This window comes from Puma concolor, chromosome A1 (assembly GCF_028749965.1).
Source record: "Puma concolor isolate L17-30 chromosome A1, mPumCon1.1.hap2, whole genome shotgun sequence".
Classification (NCBI taxonomy): Eukaryota; Metazoa; Chordata; class Mammalia; order Carnivora; family Felidae; genus Puma; species Puma concolor.
The window spans coordinates 78,387,553-78,406,439 of record NC_141667.1 but is presented as its reverse complement, the minus strand read 5'-3'; the positions used below and the strand labels follow the sequence as shown (position 1 = coordinate 78,406,439).

Sequence of the window (18,887 nt, the reverse complement as noted above, 5' to 3'; positions counted from 1 at the left end):
AAAAAAAAAAAACACATATACTCAGAGAAGGAAAAGGTATTTGGCACATAGATGATGTGGCAGAACTCCATAAGAAAGGCAAGAGCTTTAGGAAAGATTGAAGTTTGGTTTAGTGATATGTCATTGAAAACTATTGCGTCCATGAGACTCAAAGGAATGAATTCTCCAAACAGCTATTACACAACCAAGATTGTTTTCCTGCAGAGATTATTTCTTTCCAATCATAAGTGGACTTTGGCTAAAGTTTTCCTTATAAAACCAGAAACCTAATCCAGGGCTGCATTGCCCTAGTACATACTATTATCTAGAATATTCCAACTTCTATTTTTGGAAACTAGTAAAAACTTCGGGGTAGGAGAAGAAAATAAAAATAATTATAGTGATAATTTTCATGCCTTCATTAAGATCATTATCCTAATTTTTTTACACTTCTTGGTAACTCCATAACACAGTTATAAGCTTATAGAATTGGTCATTATTTTGCTCTTGTAAAATAAGTTTTAAAAATAAAATAGCGGGGCACCTGGGCAGCTCAGTTGGTTAAGTATCTGACTCTTGAATTCAACTCAGGTCATGATCTCAGGGTCCTGAGATTGAGCCCCACATCGGGCTCCATGCTGAGAGTGGAGCCTACTTAAGATTCCCTCTCTCTCTCGCTCTCACTCTCGCTCTCGCTCTTGCTCTTTCTCTCTCCCTGTGCCTCTCTCTCTCTCTCTCTCTCAAAAATAAATATATAAATAAATAAATATTAAAATAATCATAGCTCAGAAAAGTATAATTAACCTAATGAAGTTCTGTTCCTAAAATCACTCCCCCATTTGCAAATGCTCAAAACCAATAAGTGACTTGCAACAAGGAGATAATAAAGTTCTGGAGATACAATGCACAGCACCATGATTATAGTGAACAATACTGTACTATAGACTTCAAAGTTGCTAGAATACTCAATCATTTTCACTATAAGAAAGAAGTGGCAATTATATGAACTGGCAGAGGTGTTAAGACAACAGTCTTAATTTTAATCAAAGGTGAGGCTGAACCTAATAAGTTATATAGATCCCAGTGTTAAAACTTAGAGGGATGTAAGAACAAGGATTTCAGTCACAGGTGATCCTGTATTCCTCCAGTATTAACCAAACTTGAAAATTCTTCTCTTTATATTGCAACAATTTCCACTAATGCTATAAATCTTTACTTCTTTATTATTCCTGTCCTCTGATTTTCAGTCTCTTTAGAAATTCTAGAAGCCTTAGTTTCTTCTTCACAACCATACTTCACACAGACTTCAGTGGTTGGAGCTCATTACCTCCACTTCCAATTTAAATTTCCCTTTTTCTTTCTCAATTTAAATTTCCAATTTTTCTTTCCCTTATTAAATTTTTTTTTACCTCCTCTTTGGATACATTTTTGTTTGTATATCTACATGTTGACAGAGTTTTTTCTCCCCCTCAATCCAATCAATCTTTGACCATGCATCCAATTGAGAAAAAGATAATAAAGTAAAATGTTTGTAGTTCTATTCATTGTTATGAAATGTATTCACCTGATAGTGTGCTATTATGATTCTTCTTGGCCATTATTACTTTATGAAAACATTGCTGCCAATTTATGATTAATACTTATATAATTATATTTATTTTTAAGGCTATATTTCAAAGAAATATCTATACTTTTATCTTTCAAAATCTATACTTTTACAGGCTGAATTCCAGCATAACTTTAGGTTTTCAACATAGCAAATTGGTATGCTTTCCTATGTTGACATTGAGCTATTTCATATTTAAACATACATACTTCATTCATTCAGAAAATTTTTTCTGAAGAACTAAAACAAGCCAACAAATATGTTCAGATGCATGAACTGGAAATTAAAAACCAGTACCTATGACATCATCACAATCCCATTTCTATGGCTGTTTGTTTCACCTAAGGTTAACCAAACACATGACTCATCAAACATCTGCTCACCATCAATGAAAAACAGGGATGTTTGATTATGTGAGAAAACTCAAAAACTAAACCATACTAACATACACAAATATATAGAGTACTATAATGAAGTCAATTTGGTGAAAGATATCAAATGTAACCTTATGTACTTTTTGAAAATTTGCTTTATAAACTTGTTATGTTCTTAGCATCTGCTAAATAATTGTCATTATAAGGGTAAAATTACTTACATCTATTACATCATTACATAGATGTTCATAATCTTTATGAATAAATAAATATAATTTCTTATATATAAAAAGGATTATAAAATTAATGACTAATTAACCAATAATTAACTATTATTTATATTAGTGAATTAATTAATTAACATTAAATTAATTGATATCAAGGAAAACGATTAATGAAAGTCAGTTTCTGTGTATTAAATCTAATAAAATTGTCAACTGGCAAAAAAAAAAGCTGGTGTGACAATTACTGCTACAATAAGATCACCTTTTCTTTCAATGACACAATAATTTTAACTTCATTTTCCAGGGTAAATGTAAATTTGGAAACTATGCAGAAAAACATAGCATACATAAATATTTGTTTGATTTTTCAATAATCCTTAATATCGATACTAGACTTACACTCTTCTGTCAGTTTTCTATTCCTTAGTAAAACATCTTTGAAGAAATTACAATCTTTAGGAACAAAAGAAAGCTCACCTTATTACAAAGTTGTGACTGTCAATCTCCTTTCCACATTCACTATCGAGCAGAATGCCAGAATTTCCAACAACTGCACAGGTCTTAAATCTGCGATTTTTCATTGGTGACACTTCAGGTAGGAGGCTGTGAAGATCCTGAGAAATATTTAGTGTCCGACGCCTGTCGAGTACATAGTGTATGACATCACCAGGCTTAAAACTGCTCTTGACCACTGAGACATCTCGTTCTGCATCTAGGAAACGAAGAATGTTCTTCCTATATGTGAAATACAAAGTTTTCCATTAATGACAACATAGCCGAGAACTGGTGATATGCACAAAGTAACAGGTAATAAAATATAAATTGATAAATTACTAATCTTAAATTGTCAGGTGGTAATTAAAGCAACCAAATAAGTGAATTCTATTGAAATTGAATTTGTCCTTAAAAAATCATTTGCACATACATTCTCAATGATTTGTCAAATAAATATAGTATACACATCTATTTATAGAGTGAAAAAAGGTCCCCATCTATCAAAAGATATAGAAAAAATAATTTATTCTGCTGCAGGCACTCTGGGAAACAAAAGGGAGTTTCCTCAGAAAGTTAAAAATACAACTACCCTATAATCCAGCAATTGCACAACTAGGTTTTACCTAAAGGATACAAAAATACTAATTTGAAGGGACACATGTACCCCAAAATGTCTATAGCAGCATTATCAACAATAGCCAAATTATGGAAAGAGCTCAAATGTCCCTCAATTGATGAATGGATAACGAAGATGTGGCACTTCTATGCAATGGAATATTACTCAGCCATCAAAAAGAATGAAATCTTGCCATTGGCAACAATGTGGTTGGAGCTACAGTGTATAATGCTAAGCGAAGCAAGTCAGTCAAAGAAATACAAATACCGTATGATTTCACTCATATGTGGAATTTAAGAAACAAAACAGATGAACATGGGGGGGATGGAAACAAGAAAAGAGAGGGAGGTAAACCATAAGAGGCTCTTTTTTAACTATAGAAAACAAACTGAGGGTTGCTGGAATAAAGGTGGGTGGGGGATTGGCTAAATGGGTGATGGGTATTAAGGAGGCCACTTGTTGGGATGAGTACTGGGTGTTACATGTAAGTGATGAATCACTAAATTCTACTCCTGAAACCTATATTACACTATATGTTAACTAGAATTTAGATAAAAATTTGAAAAAGGCCAAAAAGAACATTTTATTAAATAAAACAAAAATGCTGTGACTTGACTTTGCCTAACTAGATATTCTGCTAGCTTTAGTTAATTTTCTATAGTCATATTGTTTTGTTTTGTGTTCTGTAGTTAAGGTAAATAGAAATAACTTAAAATGGTTTGGAATTATACCTTACTTAACTCTATTAAAAGGATTAAACTTCCCAATAAACCTATACATTAACTCAAATCATGTATATATTATAATTATTTGTAGAAGGGTTAAAACTACACTGTATGAAAGTTTTCTTTCAAGAATCCAGGAAGAAAGATGGGTACATTAGAGGAAAAAAAATGGATAGATAAAATACCTCACTATGCATGGCAGAGATAGCTAACAGCTCCTTAGTGATCTTCCTTGCTATCTTGCTTTTAGTATTTGAATTTTCTAAGTTTTGCTCAGGCATAAGAATCCTCAGCTAAAACATTTCCAAGTTTACAAACCCAAGTGCAGATGGGTTTGGTAATGTGAGTTAGTTTTCTTACATGGGATACGGGTGGATCATGTGCGTGGCTATACAAGAGAGAAATAAAATCTCAACTTGTTTGATCCACTGTATTTTAAGGTTTCTCTTTTGTATTATGGAAGCTTAGCCTATTCCATACCAAATAAAGAAATTTATAACAGATTCAAAGGTGCTGTATAAACAAATATGTATATGCTAAGTTAGACGATAAAAAAATAAAGGTATAGCCGGCTTTTGATATAATCAAAACTCTTATCTGCGGTAACCTGGGAGTTATATCCTATATCTAATAAGCCTGTTGCTCTTGGAAAAATGGTTAAAAAGTGTTTCATGTTGTTTTATGTTGGTTGCTCCTTTTAGCAAGGCACTAAGACAAAGTCAGCCAAGTGGCAAGCTGAGATGGAAATGGCAATGACCTGTATGTAAACTGTGTGAGTTTGGTAATCGGGACCTCCAAAATGTCTCAAATACCCCAATTATCAAAAGACACAACTATAAATCAGAGCCATCCCAGGAGCAAGAGTAATTGCCTTCCCACCAAATTTATAGATTCAAATGACTTGGGAGGGAAATTGAGGGAAAGGATGGTGAAGCTAGAATAATTAGAGGAGAGTCAGAGGCTGAACTGTTCAGAAGAAATCTCTGGGTGTGGTTATTTATACAAGGAATTAACTATAAGGAAATGGCCCAGGAGTCTAGTATGTTTTTGAAGGAATTATATTTCTAAAGAAATTATAAGCCTGCCTGCAGACGTCTGAGATCACTTAATCCTCAAGCTACCAAACATATACCAGCAAGAAGCAATCTGAGAAACTCTCTCCAAGATTGGAAGTTGGATATAATTTACTGAAGTGCTCTTATTATAAGCTTGTATTTCAGAGTGCTAAAAACAATGCCATTATTATAACATTTAAGATATGACAGACATGTTTTCCTTTAGTGCTGTTACGGTTTAAGCTCTAACACATTTGTAAATTTTATTACTGAGCACAATGTGACCTCCTCCCAGTACTCAACCAAAAGGGCAATTCTCTGTATCACACAAGCCAGAAGCACGAATAGCAAGGAGGGATGAAAAATACTAACTCAAATCTTCCTTTTTGTTTTACTTTGGTTTGCTTTAAATAGGTGCCAGTTTAATGTCTTATTAGAAAACCAGTTGACTGAAAACTTTGGCCAGGTTTGATACACAAGGGATATAACCATTAATTCTCTGGAAAAGAAAATATTTTTTGAATTTTTGCTCCAATCAGAATATCAGGTTCATAATTAGAATTTATACAGGAAAAACCTTTATAAATGCCCTATAAATGAAATTTAAAAATTAATAAAAATGCTATCAAGCACCATAACAGTTCATCTTAACTAAGTACAGATTATATGTGAAGACAATTGCTAGTGAAATCAGCAACTATAGGGTATATGAATTACAGAAAATTAAGAAGTCTTTCATTATGTTAAGAACATATAATTCTTCACAAAAGTTAACTATCACCAAGAACAGCAATCCATAGAAACTTTTGTACATACTTACTGACATTTGTTTGTTTAGAGAAAAGTTTTAGTAATGCCTGACACCTGTATTTCAAAAAAAAAATTCTCATTTCCTGTGAAAATGACAAGGCTGGCTCTAAAATAAAAACTGCACGGATGTGGTCAAATCACCAAACTAGATTATCATTTTCCTTTGAACATAATTTAAAGGGGTTGTTGTAGATATTTGAAGATGTAACTCACAAGTGGTGAAGTGTTTGCAAATGTGAGGTAAATAGACCAGAGAACAAGATTTGAAAGAAGACTCTTTAACTGGGAAATCCAAAAAGCAAAATCCCTTTACTCAAGAAAAAAGTTACCACTTACGTTCTTGTCAACTGATGGGGACTTTCCAATTAACAGCACCGTTGCTGTGTTATAGAGACTTCGCAGCAATATGTTTTATTCTTTACTTTTTTTTCAGGGCACAAAGCTACTGTATTTGGACACAGTTTGCTACATACACAGAAAAGCTCAATACGGGTTTCCAGCCAGCCCAACCCCGAGCACTGCAAAATATTTTAAACACAGGTCTTTTACATTCCTCAGTATAACAGAACATCTTTCATTTGTTCACTCTTAGGGAAAATTGATATTAAAAACGAACAATAAGAGTTCAGAGAAATTTCAAAAGATAACACATTGTCTAACACTTGAGATACATGACATAATTATTAAATGCAGATAATACTATGTGTTCTTCCAATGCTCTTGTATAGGCTGAACAATTGTTTATTTTGTTAGTATAGTATTTGTCTTTTAATTCATTTTATTTTTTTAATGTTTATTTATATATTTTCTTTTTCTTAATGTTTATTTATTTTTGAGAGAGAGAGAGGGAGAGGGAGGAAGTGAGGGGCAGAGAGAGAATCTGAAGCAGGCTCTGTGCTGTCAGTACAGACCCTGACGCGGAGGCTGAAAACCATTAATTGCGAGATGTGACCTGAGCCAAAGTACAATCGGAGCCAAAGTACAACACTTAACAGACTGATTTACCCAGGCGCCCGATGTTTACTTATTTATTTTGAAAGAAAGAGACAGAGCATGCACACAAGGCACAGAGAGAGAGAGGGAAGACAGAATCCCAAGCAGGCTCCGTGCTAACAGCACAGAGCCCAATGTGGGGATCGAACTCACTAACTGTGAGATCATGAACCAACCCGAAATCAAGAGTGGGAGGTAAACGACTGAGCCACCCAGGTGTCCTTATTTGCTTTTTTTAAACTGGAAAAAGGGGGAAAGGAAACCTTGAATGTCTGCAGTATGTCCTTTTTCTAATATTGAACTAAACTTTTCTATTTTAGGGCTTACATCTATGCATGGAACATTATTTTAGCTCAGACTCCTGGTGTAGGATCCAAGAAAAAATGAAAATAATTATTATGAGTGAATAATATTGTGACTTCAATGCTTAATAACTTCTTCTTTTTTTTTTTTTTTTTTTTTTTTTTTTGCAAACAGTACGGAAAGGTTATGTTTTTCTCCGTAGCAAGGTATAGGCATTTTTTTTTTTTTTAGATTATAGATGTAATGGACTATAAAAAGTTCTGTAGATTTGCTAAATCTAGTTGTTATTCAGACTGTAAATCTCTGAAGAAAAAGAAAAAAAAAAACTAATGCCTAAGTATAATTAACTAAATGCCATTGGAAACATGAAAAATTCTTATGCTGAACTGAAACAACACTTTATCACCAAGAACATACATGCTTTTGCTCAGATAATTGACATGCATGAAAACAGCAGATTCAACAGAATGATTTCAGCATGAGAGAGACAAATTATTCCTAATACTTTTTCTTAATATGTGGTCAAGTTATTACCAGATACTTAAAGCAAGGGGTCATGTTTTCTGTGTGTGACTGAAAAGAACAACAACAGAAAAGATTCCTGACAGGTCTTCAACTGTCGTTTTGTGGCCATAATGTAACTTTTGAAGCAAAAACCTAAATTCAGTAACTGTTTTGATGATAAAGATAACTGAAGGAGTCTGAAAATATGTTTCGCTTTCAGTGAGACTAAAAATCTTAGTCATAAAGATTATGTTTTGTTAGGCAATCCTGGGTTAAACTGAAAGGCTGGTTGAGACTGTTAAACTGACAGGAATAGATTCTATACAGAAACTTTTCAACTGAATTTTCAACTAGAACTTCCCTTTCAACAACACACATCACTTGAAATAGCAGCTGCAGAGTTCCAGAGAGTTAATTTACTAAACATTGTTTTCACTTGTGTAATGTTAAATATAGCTAACCTATCACCAGGTGCCACTCTTTCTTTTCTGTAGGTTTCTTGTCAACAACAAGCATACGTGCTGTGGCAACTAAAATTTAATCTAAATGACACTGTTGACTCCATCAGAGAGTATTGTTAAGACAAATCTTACAGCTGGAACGCATCACAAGTTGAGAAGCAAATTAGGTTATAAAAAGAATCAGTTTTTGTAAACTTTTGACTTTAACCAAAAATCACTGAATTGAATCAATTGTTACTAATGTGGTTTATTAAAAAAATTAAAAGATTTAAGAAATGCCAAGTGTTTCATTATGCCTACAAAAATGCAGAGAGAACACACAAATTTTTGTCTCAAAGATTATTTTCACAAGGCAATGTTTGTCAAAGCACTGAAAGAACATAATTAGTTTGTTATAGGACTTCTGAGCTTAGGGTCCCAACTGATACAGAAAGATATTCTAGCATCAAAGAAAAATCCTCCACAGCCAGGCAAAATTGTCTCAAAATGCTTGAAGAAAAGCATTTTTTTAGCTTAATTTACACCTCAGATGATCATTTGATTATTTGGCACAGCATTTAGCAATATGGATGAATAATATATTTTATTATTTTGGAGCAAAAGAACCCTCCACTATGTGTATTCCATAAAGACTACATTTTTAGTATGAAAATAGAGCCCCCCCCCCCAAAATTGTTTTCATAATAAAAGATCTGGTACCAGTTGGACAGAACTAGCTTTGAAGTTTGAGCAACAAACAAGCTGTGTGACCCAAAATGCGCTCCTCTGGTTAATTACTGAACAAAGTATGTAGAAGAATTTTATGTGGACTTTGCTCTAAAGTAAATGAATGCATGCAACAGTGAATTATTTTTGATAGGTAAGCATATATAAATGTGCAATTATGTTTAGTTAACCTGCAAGCTTGACCTTTTTAAAAACTTTGATGCATGACAATGCTGAGTTGAAAATATTATTTCAAACTAATCATGATGTTTTTAATCTTTCCCGATAAGTTGCTGACCTTGTACCTCTCTATATGTCCACATTTGGTATTGTAATTCTTTAGGTTTCTATTTAACCTATGAAAAATGAGGGGAAAAACAAACAACCCAAAGATGTAAAAAAAGGTCAAGTCATCAGTGTCGGACACGATCAAATAATCTCTCAGTACAATGTTTATGGATTTACTCACAAACACCTGATGTATCCTAAATGTATCATTTCTTGGCTTACACTAACAAAGAACAAACACTACCAATGAAATCAAGTCCTTAACCAAAGTAATTATTTTAATTGTGAAATTAGCTGTGGAATGTATAAACTCTTCTAAATATTGATGAATTTTCAAAGTACAATGAAGGTGGAGCCATCTCTCTTAGAAAACTCCCCAGACGTACAGTTGTTTGATGAACATATATAAATCAATTCTTGATGTGCTTATGAAATTAGCAGAATATATATATATATATATATATACATATATATATACATATATATATACACATATATATATATACATATATATATATGTATATATATATACGGCTGGAAAAAATAGTAATAAGAAAGAAAATCATGTCTACTAATGTAGGCAAAAACAATTTATCTTTAGTGACTACTTCACATGTTAATGCAAATAGATAAATAATTTATAGGGAATGTCACAAGAGCATTATAAATGTAATGAGATTTTTAAAGTTAGAAAGATTTGTAAGCATGGTTTAATCATGTAAGATCAAAAATGATTAGTTGTAATATCCTAATCAAAACTTCAAAGTAGAATTTTAAAAACACTTGTAAAATATGTCCATACCCACTCACAGACACCAAGTAATATGGTTCTTCATAAATGTTATACATGCAGGGAAGAAATAAAGAAATTTAATAATCCAAAATAGTTTATGGTTAGTTTCTTGTACGACTTAAGAAAAACAAAAACTCAGCTAACAATCAGACATTTTCATAGTCTGAATTTTTTATTACAGGTGTCAAACTGATTAATACTCACTAGTTACTACTACTATAGGCAATTATAATTTTTATGAACTGTTTGCATGTTGTACAATAATGGTTTTACAGATTATTTCCTTGTAAGGAAGTGACAACTTTGTATGTATTATTCAATATTTGCTTAATGTTTTATTGTTTACTTCTTTATCTGTTACGGAGAATCATATGAAAAGAGTACTAACATTTCATACATATTATCATCTGTTATAACTGAAAACAGATTAATCACCTTCAAAGATATGAACATAATCTTCATTAAACTGTAAAATTATAATAATGAATTTCTTCACTCAATTTATGGTTAATACCCTTAGTCTGAATATCTTAAAAATGGCAAAATGTATCTCTGTATCCTCATGGGGATCTATAGTATTCATTTTTGTATAGATACTAGAAAGGCATGGCCACATATATTAATTAAACTATTGCTAATTACTTATTGAATTTACTTATTAGACTTTACCTTATCTGATATGTTATTTAGCATACTTAGATACATTAAACTATTAAAATTTCATATTTTACTTTACTTTCTTCCACTACTTTTCTTTACTTGATCTGTATATCCTTACCTAATTGGCCCCCTTCTTGCCCAATCTTTCAGTTTGAGAGTTCTTTTTGAGACACCTATAGATTAAATATTTCCTTTTTAAATCACCCATATTTCTGTTTTCCCAATCTACTTCCAAGAAGTAGTAATCCTTATTCTGTTCTAAACTAAAACACACCTGTATTTATGACCCTATGTAGTCCCGTATTCTGTTGCTTTTTCCTCATATAATTATCTCTTTCAGGGTTTTTAATTTAAATGTGTGTATAGGGGTGTGAGATAGTGAGGACGATACTAGATATGTATCAATAAAGAAATGAACCCCAGGTGTAAAAATGTTGAACTGCAGAGATCATGGCTACAGTCGGCCTCAGATAACTAGTTCTCAGGAGGAATACAGGCCCAGAGTCATCCAAATTTTCCTTTTCTCCAGAGTATACAAAAATCTGTGCTTTTATAAGGAATCTGCTAATTTTAATATTGGTTTTGAGGGTTTTTATTTATACAGTTGAAATAAATCTTGCTTGCTGACCATATTCTACCCAGAAGACACCAATTTATAAACTGTCATCAGATTCTACTCATCTCCTCATTCTTATTCTCTGCCCACAAATATACAAAACTTCCCCTAAACTAAAAGCAACCAAGCATACACTATTTGATATTGCCGTGATTTGATTTGTTTCCCTCTCCTCATACTTCCAAAGCTTCAAGCAAAGTAGTCTAATGATCCTACATTTCCCTGGCACCCATCTTTTAAACAAATTTCCAGACAATCTTCCAAGTATATTTCAACATGTAGTGTCTTTGCTACAACTCATTTTAAGAATTGTTATGCATACTCTACAGATGAGTGTAGTAGACTCTTCCTTCAAGTTGGTCATAATCTATATTATATGTTAGTATGATCCAAGAAGCAAGTAGATAGAAACCCAACAAACAGATCAATGGCTTATCCTCTTAACCACTAACCTAGTCTTACAAAATCTGTGCAGGAATATCCAATCATTGAATAATCAGCATTTTGCCAATATAAAAATGCAATTATTTTATCATGTAAAGGATATTTCTTTGAAACTTTTAAAACAAGTTTGATTTACTGAAATGCTCTGATTTAAACATACCAACCAATATAGCTATGTAGTTGTAAAGAAACATGATCTGCTTGCTTCCTCCATGCTTAGGAAGGTCTGGCCCTAAACTTCTTATTAGTTATAGGATTATACTAGAAGAAAATAAGATATAATATATGCAGGCACTGAGATTGATTTCATGAGCTTGTTTCAGGTAAAATGCCAAAATCTTATAAAGAATAAAGAGTAAAGAATAAACCAGTACTCTAGAAAATGTACTTTCTGACTTTCGCCAATTTAGGATATAATCATTGAGACTCTTATTACAGGGGCTCACATAGAAATATCTATTCATAGAGTAAAGCAAATTTACTTATAATAGTCAGCAAAATAGGAATTGAATAGGCTGTCCTTTCATCCAGTGTGCAAAAACACAAGATAGGGAAAAACTTATAAGGAAGTTAAAGGTAGGTTTCAAAATATATGTCCACCCTGACTAATAGAATAAAAAAAAGAAAAGCCTATTAAATATTAGTATTCTGTTGAATATTTTATTCCATTAGAATAGAGACAGTATATTCAAAACTCACACATTCATCCTTAAATTTCTGACTGCATAATGATTTCAGTTTTATGGCTTCATATCCTTCATTGATCAACATTAAGTAGAGCTGGTTCACTCTTTTATTAAAGTATTCATACTTAAACTATAAATCAAGCATTCAATATAAGTTTGCCAAGCCCAATGTATTCAAGAACATGATGTGAAATTTATTATGGCTTATTAAAGAAACCCACCTTATTTCCAGCACCAAAGAGGAATTGATTTTCCAACCTTCTACAGAGTGCTGGAAGATTGAAGAGCCAGCCTTTCGAATGATTTTATCAGAACTATTGACAAGTGATCGACTCAAACACAGTTCACCATCTCTGAAACAAAACAAAAATGCCAGTTATGTGAAAGTAAGAAACATTTTATCTAAGCAGCATAATACATAATTTGACTTAGATTACTGGTAACAAATCGTCGATACAACTTTTTTCTACATGTTAGAAATATGACATTGCTGAATGGTACTACAAGAATTAAGAGAATATGACTTTATCAGGGTAATCATTTACACTTATTCTTTTTGAAATAAAAACAGTTTTCCTATAAAGGCTTTTGTGGTGTTTAAAGAAAAAAAAAATTTGTTTCAAACTCTGTCACCCCTCCCTGTTGTGTTTAGACAATAGAAACAGGAAGTTTGGCCAATTCTCCTGCATCTGTATAATTGTGACTCTCAAGATTGTAATTTTGTTTCCACAGAAGGCATATAGACACAATGGAAAGAAATTTTTTTTGGAGTAAGAAGACCTTGGAATACCAGGTGATCTGGACATGTTGGTGATTCTTTCACTTGCTAGCCTATATGTCCTTGGACAATATTCTCTTTCTAGACCACAGCGGCCTTGCTTGATCTTGAAAACTGCAATAACATTATCTAATATGCAATGAATTTGTGACAGTGGGAGTCTGTATGTGAAAGTAATTTATAAAGCATTATTGGCGTGCTAATTTCTAAAATTACATTGAGTCTCAAATCATCTCAACAATGAGACACTTTCCTGATAATTGTTGGTGGTAGGGAGACAGGGATTATAATAAGGAGAAAGAAAACTTATTCACTAGCCATTTTTACTGATACTTTCTATTACATTATACACACACGTACACACACACACAAAACAACTGTGCCACCCCTTTCGGTCAATATTGTCAGGCAAGTACATAATGTGGCACGGTAGGTGCTGGTGGTAGTGCTGATAGTGACAGATACCCGTGATAGTATTTGTGTCATTAGAACAGTTAAAACAGAACCAGTTTATTGTTCAAAAGACTATTTTCATGGCACTTTATAGCTAGCTATAAACTGAGACTCAGAGAAACAAAATGCTACCTGTTTATTGTATAGCCCTTTCAGTATCTGCATTCATTTCTTTACATGTTACCTTTTACTTTTTTTTAAATCTCAAAAATATAGTTAAAAAGGCGATTATTTGTTCAGTCAAAAAGTCTAAATCTGTATTTATTAGTAGGCAATCCTCTCCTACTATCAATGGAAACATTGCCTGTGTAACAGCTGTTAGATGAATTCTGTAATTAGAGGCTTATAGTTTGGTATTTTGGTTTGCATTCTTTTTTAAACATGTAGTTCCAGTCTGAAGTAACTCAAAGTATCACATGCAACTACTCCCTGTGAAATTTAGAATTCTATAAAAATCAATATTTTAAATTATGCTGCTGATGAAAATGATGCACTTGCATGCCTATTCATGGCTAACAATAATCATTTTATAGAGGTCATTTAAGATACTAGGAAATAGGGGTGACTGGGTGGCTTAGCTGGTTAAGCATCTGAGTGTTGGTTTTGGCTCAGGTCATGATCTCACAGTTCATGGGATTAAGTCCGCATTGGGCTCTGTGCTGATGGTGTGGAGCTGCTTGGGATTCTCTATCTTTGCCCCTCCCCCTCTTGCTCTCTGTCTCTCTCAAAATAAATAAATAAACTTTAAAAAATTTTAAAAAGATGCTAGGAAACATGGGGTGCAATTTACTACTCAAAGGCCCAGAAGTCAATTTTTATGTTATATGTTTAACGATAATAACTGTATTTGAATGAGAATATGGATATATACAGAAGTTAACCTTCACACTTTAGGAAGTATACCTTCAAGAATATGGGCACAAACTCTCACCATTTTTAAGGCTAGGGATTTTTTGCCACTCTTCCTCTCATTAACTGGCTTGTTAATATCATCTTTTTCTAACCAGAGATTACTATAATTATAACAATTGTTTTTACCCCCGATAAACCTTCATAGGAGAAGTAAAAATATATAAATGGGTAGGCATTTTTAAATATCTGTGGAAGATTGTTTCATTGACATGTAGCTAAAGGTACATTTTGCATGGCAAAATAATTGCTGTGATGTACTTAGTTGTATGGAGTCTTTTTCAGAACCTGTAGGATTAAAAAAAAGTAATTTAAAAGTTTAAATCAGTTTTATACTAATGAAATACAACCACATTGCTCTGCTCTTTGAATAGTTTTCATTGAACTGGTGATAAGCCAAAATTCAGCTTTATTCCTGGAAAGAACTTTAAATGAAAATAGTACAACCAGTCCCACTTCTTCTTGAGGTCGATGGAATTTCTGTGTAAGAAGCCTAAGCTTAGTGCAATCTGAGGCTCTGGAGCAAATCTCTTTGTACAAAGTTAGATGGGTCCCAAGGGATGTTTCATTTGTGACCTTGGTAGTATTCTGTCTTAAAAAGGCTTTTCCTTCAATGCAAGGCATGAAGGATGTTGCTACCCTCTACTAGTGTTTCATTCCAGATCAAACATGATTACTAAACAGCACACTGATAATATCTTTTGCATAGGGCTATGTTCAGGAAGATTCAACATATACCTCTAAAGAGAAAAATCACAAAACACATTAAGGAAATAATGCAGCATAAAGCAACAGATATTATAAAGTATTCCTGCTTATATTGAGCTAAGAAAAACCTACTTACAAGATCGTCTATATGAAAGTAGTAACGGAAACTGATCATTAGTTATGTCACCAGTTTTTACAAATATTTTCCTCTTCAAAATATGAGTTGCCAGGCATCACTACAACTTATTCTATTAACTCTGCAGTATATGACAAATATGATTAATTTTTTTTTTGTTTTTTGAGATTAGGTCCCAAAAGACCTTCATTCAACCCTACTGAAAAGTCCTCATAACTTGGCTTTGGAGTAAATGTGCTCCCCACAGATTAGGTTAAATTTCCTCCTTAATACAAAATTATAAAAGTCATTCAAAAGAAAAGAACTTACACAAAAGTAAGCCTGAATAAAAACAGCAGGCAATTTTGTGTTTTCATTCCCTAAGCATCAAACAACTAAAAATAAAGATGAGATGTACTACCTTACCTACTGCTTAAGGTTTTAGTAGAATTCCAAATAAAACACGTAAAGTGCAGATTCTGGGTTTCTAGATTTATTAGTGTGTTCTACCCTAGAACTAACTGGAACCAACTTTGCAGACAATGGTAATATTCTATGAATGCTTATTTCCACTGTCAATATTATCATGTTTCATTATTAATATGGGTGGGTGATCATTTAGTGAGACAGTCTAACATACATGGGCCAAAAGGAAATCTCTAGATGATAAGAAAATTAAGTTAGTGTCATTTGCGGTCAACTAGGAACACAGTATGTGGAAATTTTAAGAAGTCACAATCAAAACAAGTATTTGTATGATATTAAAGTGTATGCCACTCTTTCAAATACATTATCTTATTAAATGAGCACACCCACATGTTTTTACCTGTAGGACCCTTAAGTTAACACATTTCCAAATATACCTCCAAATCACAGAAAGCAAGTGAAATCATGGGCCAATTGTGAAGTAAGTGCCATTTTTCCCATAAAAAAAAAATGTCCGTCAAGAATAAACCACTTTATAGCCCCATGCCTTTTGAGTTAAACTTTACTAACTAGTCATCATACCAGGCAATTGATATGTTTTGTTTGCATGAAAGGTTAAATTTCCAATAATTACTTGACCTATTCTCAAAGAATTCCTTATAAAATCCATGCTTCTAGTATTTCTCTGGGGATATGAGAATGTGGATGGTAGGCAGGAAAGTTGTGCTGGTGTTCTCTTTCCTTCTGCATGGAATGACCGCTCAATATTGTATGTAAGAACAACGCTGCGCTGACTCCAGATGGGACCTCCAGGTAAGAGAGGGGGGCGTGTAATAAAGAAAAGGTCTGCCTATTGCAAATGGTAGCAGGGAAGCTAAATACGAGGGTGTTTTCTTGGTGGTGAGGGGTGGTTCCCTAAGGTACAAGGATTACGAAAGGCCCTTAATTGAATGTACTGCCCACTCTCAAAGTCACGCAGTGCCTCCCAAAGGGCAGACTGCCCGTTAACCTGACTTTTGAATATCAGTCGGGGCTCTGGGCTAAATCTCCACTCTAGTTCACTCATCTTAAAAATAGACCCTGTAAGTGGCTTAGGTTAGAAATAGAGTCACAGAGATCATTAGATCGTTGGGTGAGTCAACTCCTCCACTAGAAGCACTGTTGGGAAGTTAAAACGAAATCATGAGCTAGGTATCACAAGCTTTTCCACCGAACGTTTCATCTTGACGGAGAAGGGCAAGAGCGCTCAGCGGGACTGGCTGTGCCCGCATTCTCCCGGCAGCGCCAACTCTAGGGCGTCAGGGCAGCGGCCGCTGCGGCCGGGACGCTGCAGGGCACGAGTGCAGGCGCGGCGCCGGCGCCCGCCTCTCAGCCCTGCCCCCGCACCGCCGTAATTGCGGGTTTTAATCAAGGAGGAGGAGTCCGGTTGCCGACTGAGCCGTAAAAGTGATTTTTTTTCCCCAAGAGGAGACCGGCTTCCTGCATTAAAGGCTTTCCCCTGCCTCCCCACTCATTCTTGCACCCCCGCTGCCGCTCTCGCGGAGGAGGAGTGAATACCGGTGCGTACCTCGCTTCCTGTTTGATTAACTCACGCGCTCGCCTCACGCTTTCTCGGAGCAGCAGGGGAGCGACCGCAGCTCCGCCCCAAGAGGGGGCCCGCGAAACCCAGCCGGGCTAGCCCAAGCGCGGCGCCCTTACCTGCGCCCCCTGCCCCTCGTCGGCGTCCTGTGCGGTGCCCGCTGGCCGGCGGCGCCCAGGAAAGGGCCAAGGAGGAATGCTGCCCGGGAAATGTGGAGTGTCCCAGGTCGGTCATTTCCCTCGGAGGGACTCGGGGTGCGCTCCCCCATTCTGGCGGCGGTTTAGGGAGGCCCGGAGAGGGCGCCTGGGCAGCACGGGGCGCCTCTTCTCGCCTCACGCGTCCTCCCCCCTCCTGCTCGTCAGCGAGCCGAGGGCCCGAACCCTCAGAGTCCTGGCGAGGCTTGGCGGCTTTGTCTGGGCTCACGCGTCTGTTCGGAGCCCACCAGCCCGGAAGGGAACAAAGAGCCTCGACCCCCCCCACGCCCAGCCTCCGCCTCTCCACCTCTCCCCCGCGCGCCGTTTATCACCTTCCCTAAGACCCCTTTGTCTGCCTGGGAAGCACAAGTCTGCCCGAGATGCCCACGTCCCCGCCCAAAGTCCTGCTTTCCTGACAATTGAGCTAGGCGGCGTTTTCAACCCACCCACTCCCTATGTAAACGACCTCATATAGTTCGGCTTTTCTTCTCTTCCCCAGAATAGACCTTTTACAGATTTGTGATGCATAACGACCATCCAGCCCGTCAGCTTTCTCATTCCCTTCCAGTCCCTTTCGACTGTACTTCTGCTATCTTAGTTTCCGATCGAACAGAAGATTCTTTCTGTAAGTATAAGCCTGCATCTTGCTCACTTAAACACTCATTACTTAGGGAGGAGCAGGAATATTAAACGGAGTGCATGAAGTTTGTGTGTGTGTGTGTGTGTGTGCGCGCGCGCGTGCGTGCACCTTTTAGCAGTCCACACACACACACACACACACACACCCACACACACACGCAAAGACTCTATCTTCGTTTTAATAACTGTCAGGGAACATAAAAATCAGGCTGGCATCTCTGCCAGCGTGGAGTTTCCGATAGCGGACGCCTCCGGATAAGGGAGGATTTCCGAAACAGGACTTTGAACAGAGTTGACAACCAGGTTCACATCCTCAGAAAACGCTTCCAAGATATGTAAGCAACACAAAGTTGCAGCCACCTCCTGGGTAAACTTCAAAGAAACAGAAGCCAGGGGAAGGGAGGAAGGAAGTGTGATATTTAGAGAACTTACTGGGGTGGGGGAAGCTTCTGAACTCATTTAGACAAACTAAAGAAATAGCAGAAATATAGTCTGTGAGAATCTACAGTACCCAGTTGCTAAAACTGTAACCATGACGCCCATGCGTTTTGCCACAGAAGAGCAAATAGGGAAGAATTCTTGGTTGTACTGGAGTTTCTAATTCAAACGATACACAGATCTACCCAACGAAAAGAAGAGTAAAGAATCAGCGTGTCTCCTGCTTTCTGGGCTTTAACTTCAGTCTTTGAGGAAGCCAGGCTCTCTCCAGTATCTCCTTAGAGTGATGGGCAGAAAAAGAAGGACAGCCA

General features: G+C 35.6%; 1 protein-coding gene and 1 long non-coding RNA gene across 4 annotated transcripts in view; one reads left to right on the top strand and one right to left on the bottom strand.

Moving 5' to 3' along the window:
- ST8SIA4 (ST8 alpha-N-acetyl-neuraminide alpha-2,8-sialyltransferase 4) overlaps positions 1 to 18,887 on the bottom strand; it is a 100,993-nt gene that overhangs the window by 81,285 nt on the left and 821 nt on the right. Inside the window, exons 2-3 of the mRNA XM_025923667.2 lie at positions 12,559 to 12,690; positions 2,661 to 2,918 (exon numbers count right to left, since the gene is read on the bottom strand). Of these exons, the coding sequence (XP_025779452.1) occupies positions 2,661 to 2,918; positions 12,559 to 12,690 (390 nt within the window). The remainder of the gene's footprint in view (positions 1 to 2,660; positions 2,919 to 12,558; positions 12,691 to 18,887) is intronic.
- The window catches only part of LOC147584247 (uncharacterized), a 312,889-nt gene continuing 311,188 nt past the window's right edge, over positions 17,187 to 18,887 (top strand). Inside the window, exon 1 of one of the 3 annotated variants that reach the window (XR_015245297.1) lies at positions 17,187 to 17,530. This is a non-coding gene — a long non-coding RNA (uncharacterized LOC147584247). The remainder of the gene's footprint in view (positions 17,531 to 18,887) is intronic. The other 2 variants (XR_015245307.1, XR_015245316.1) reach the window with 2 other exon arrangements.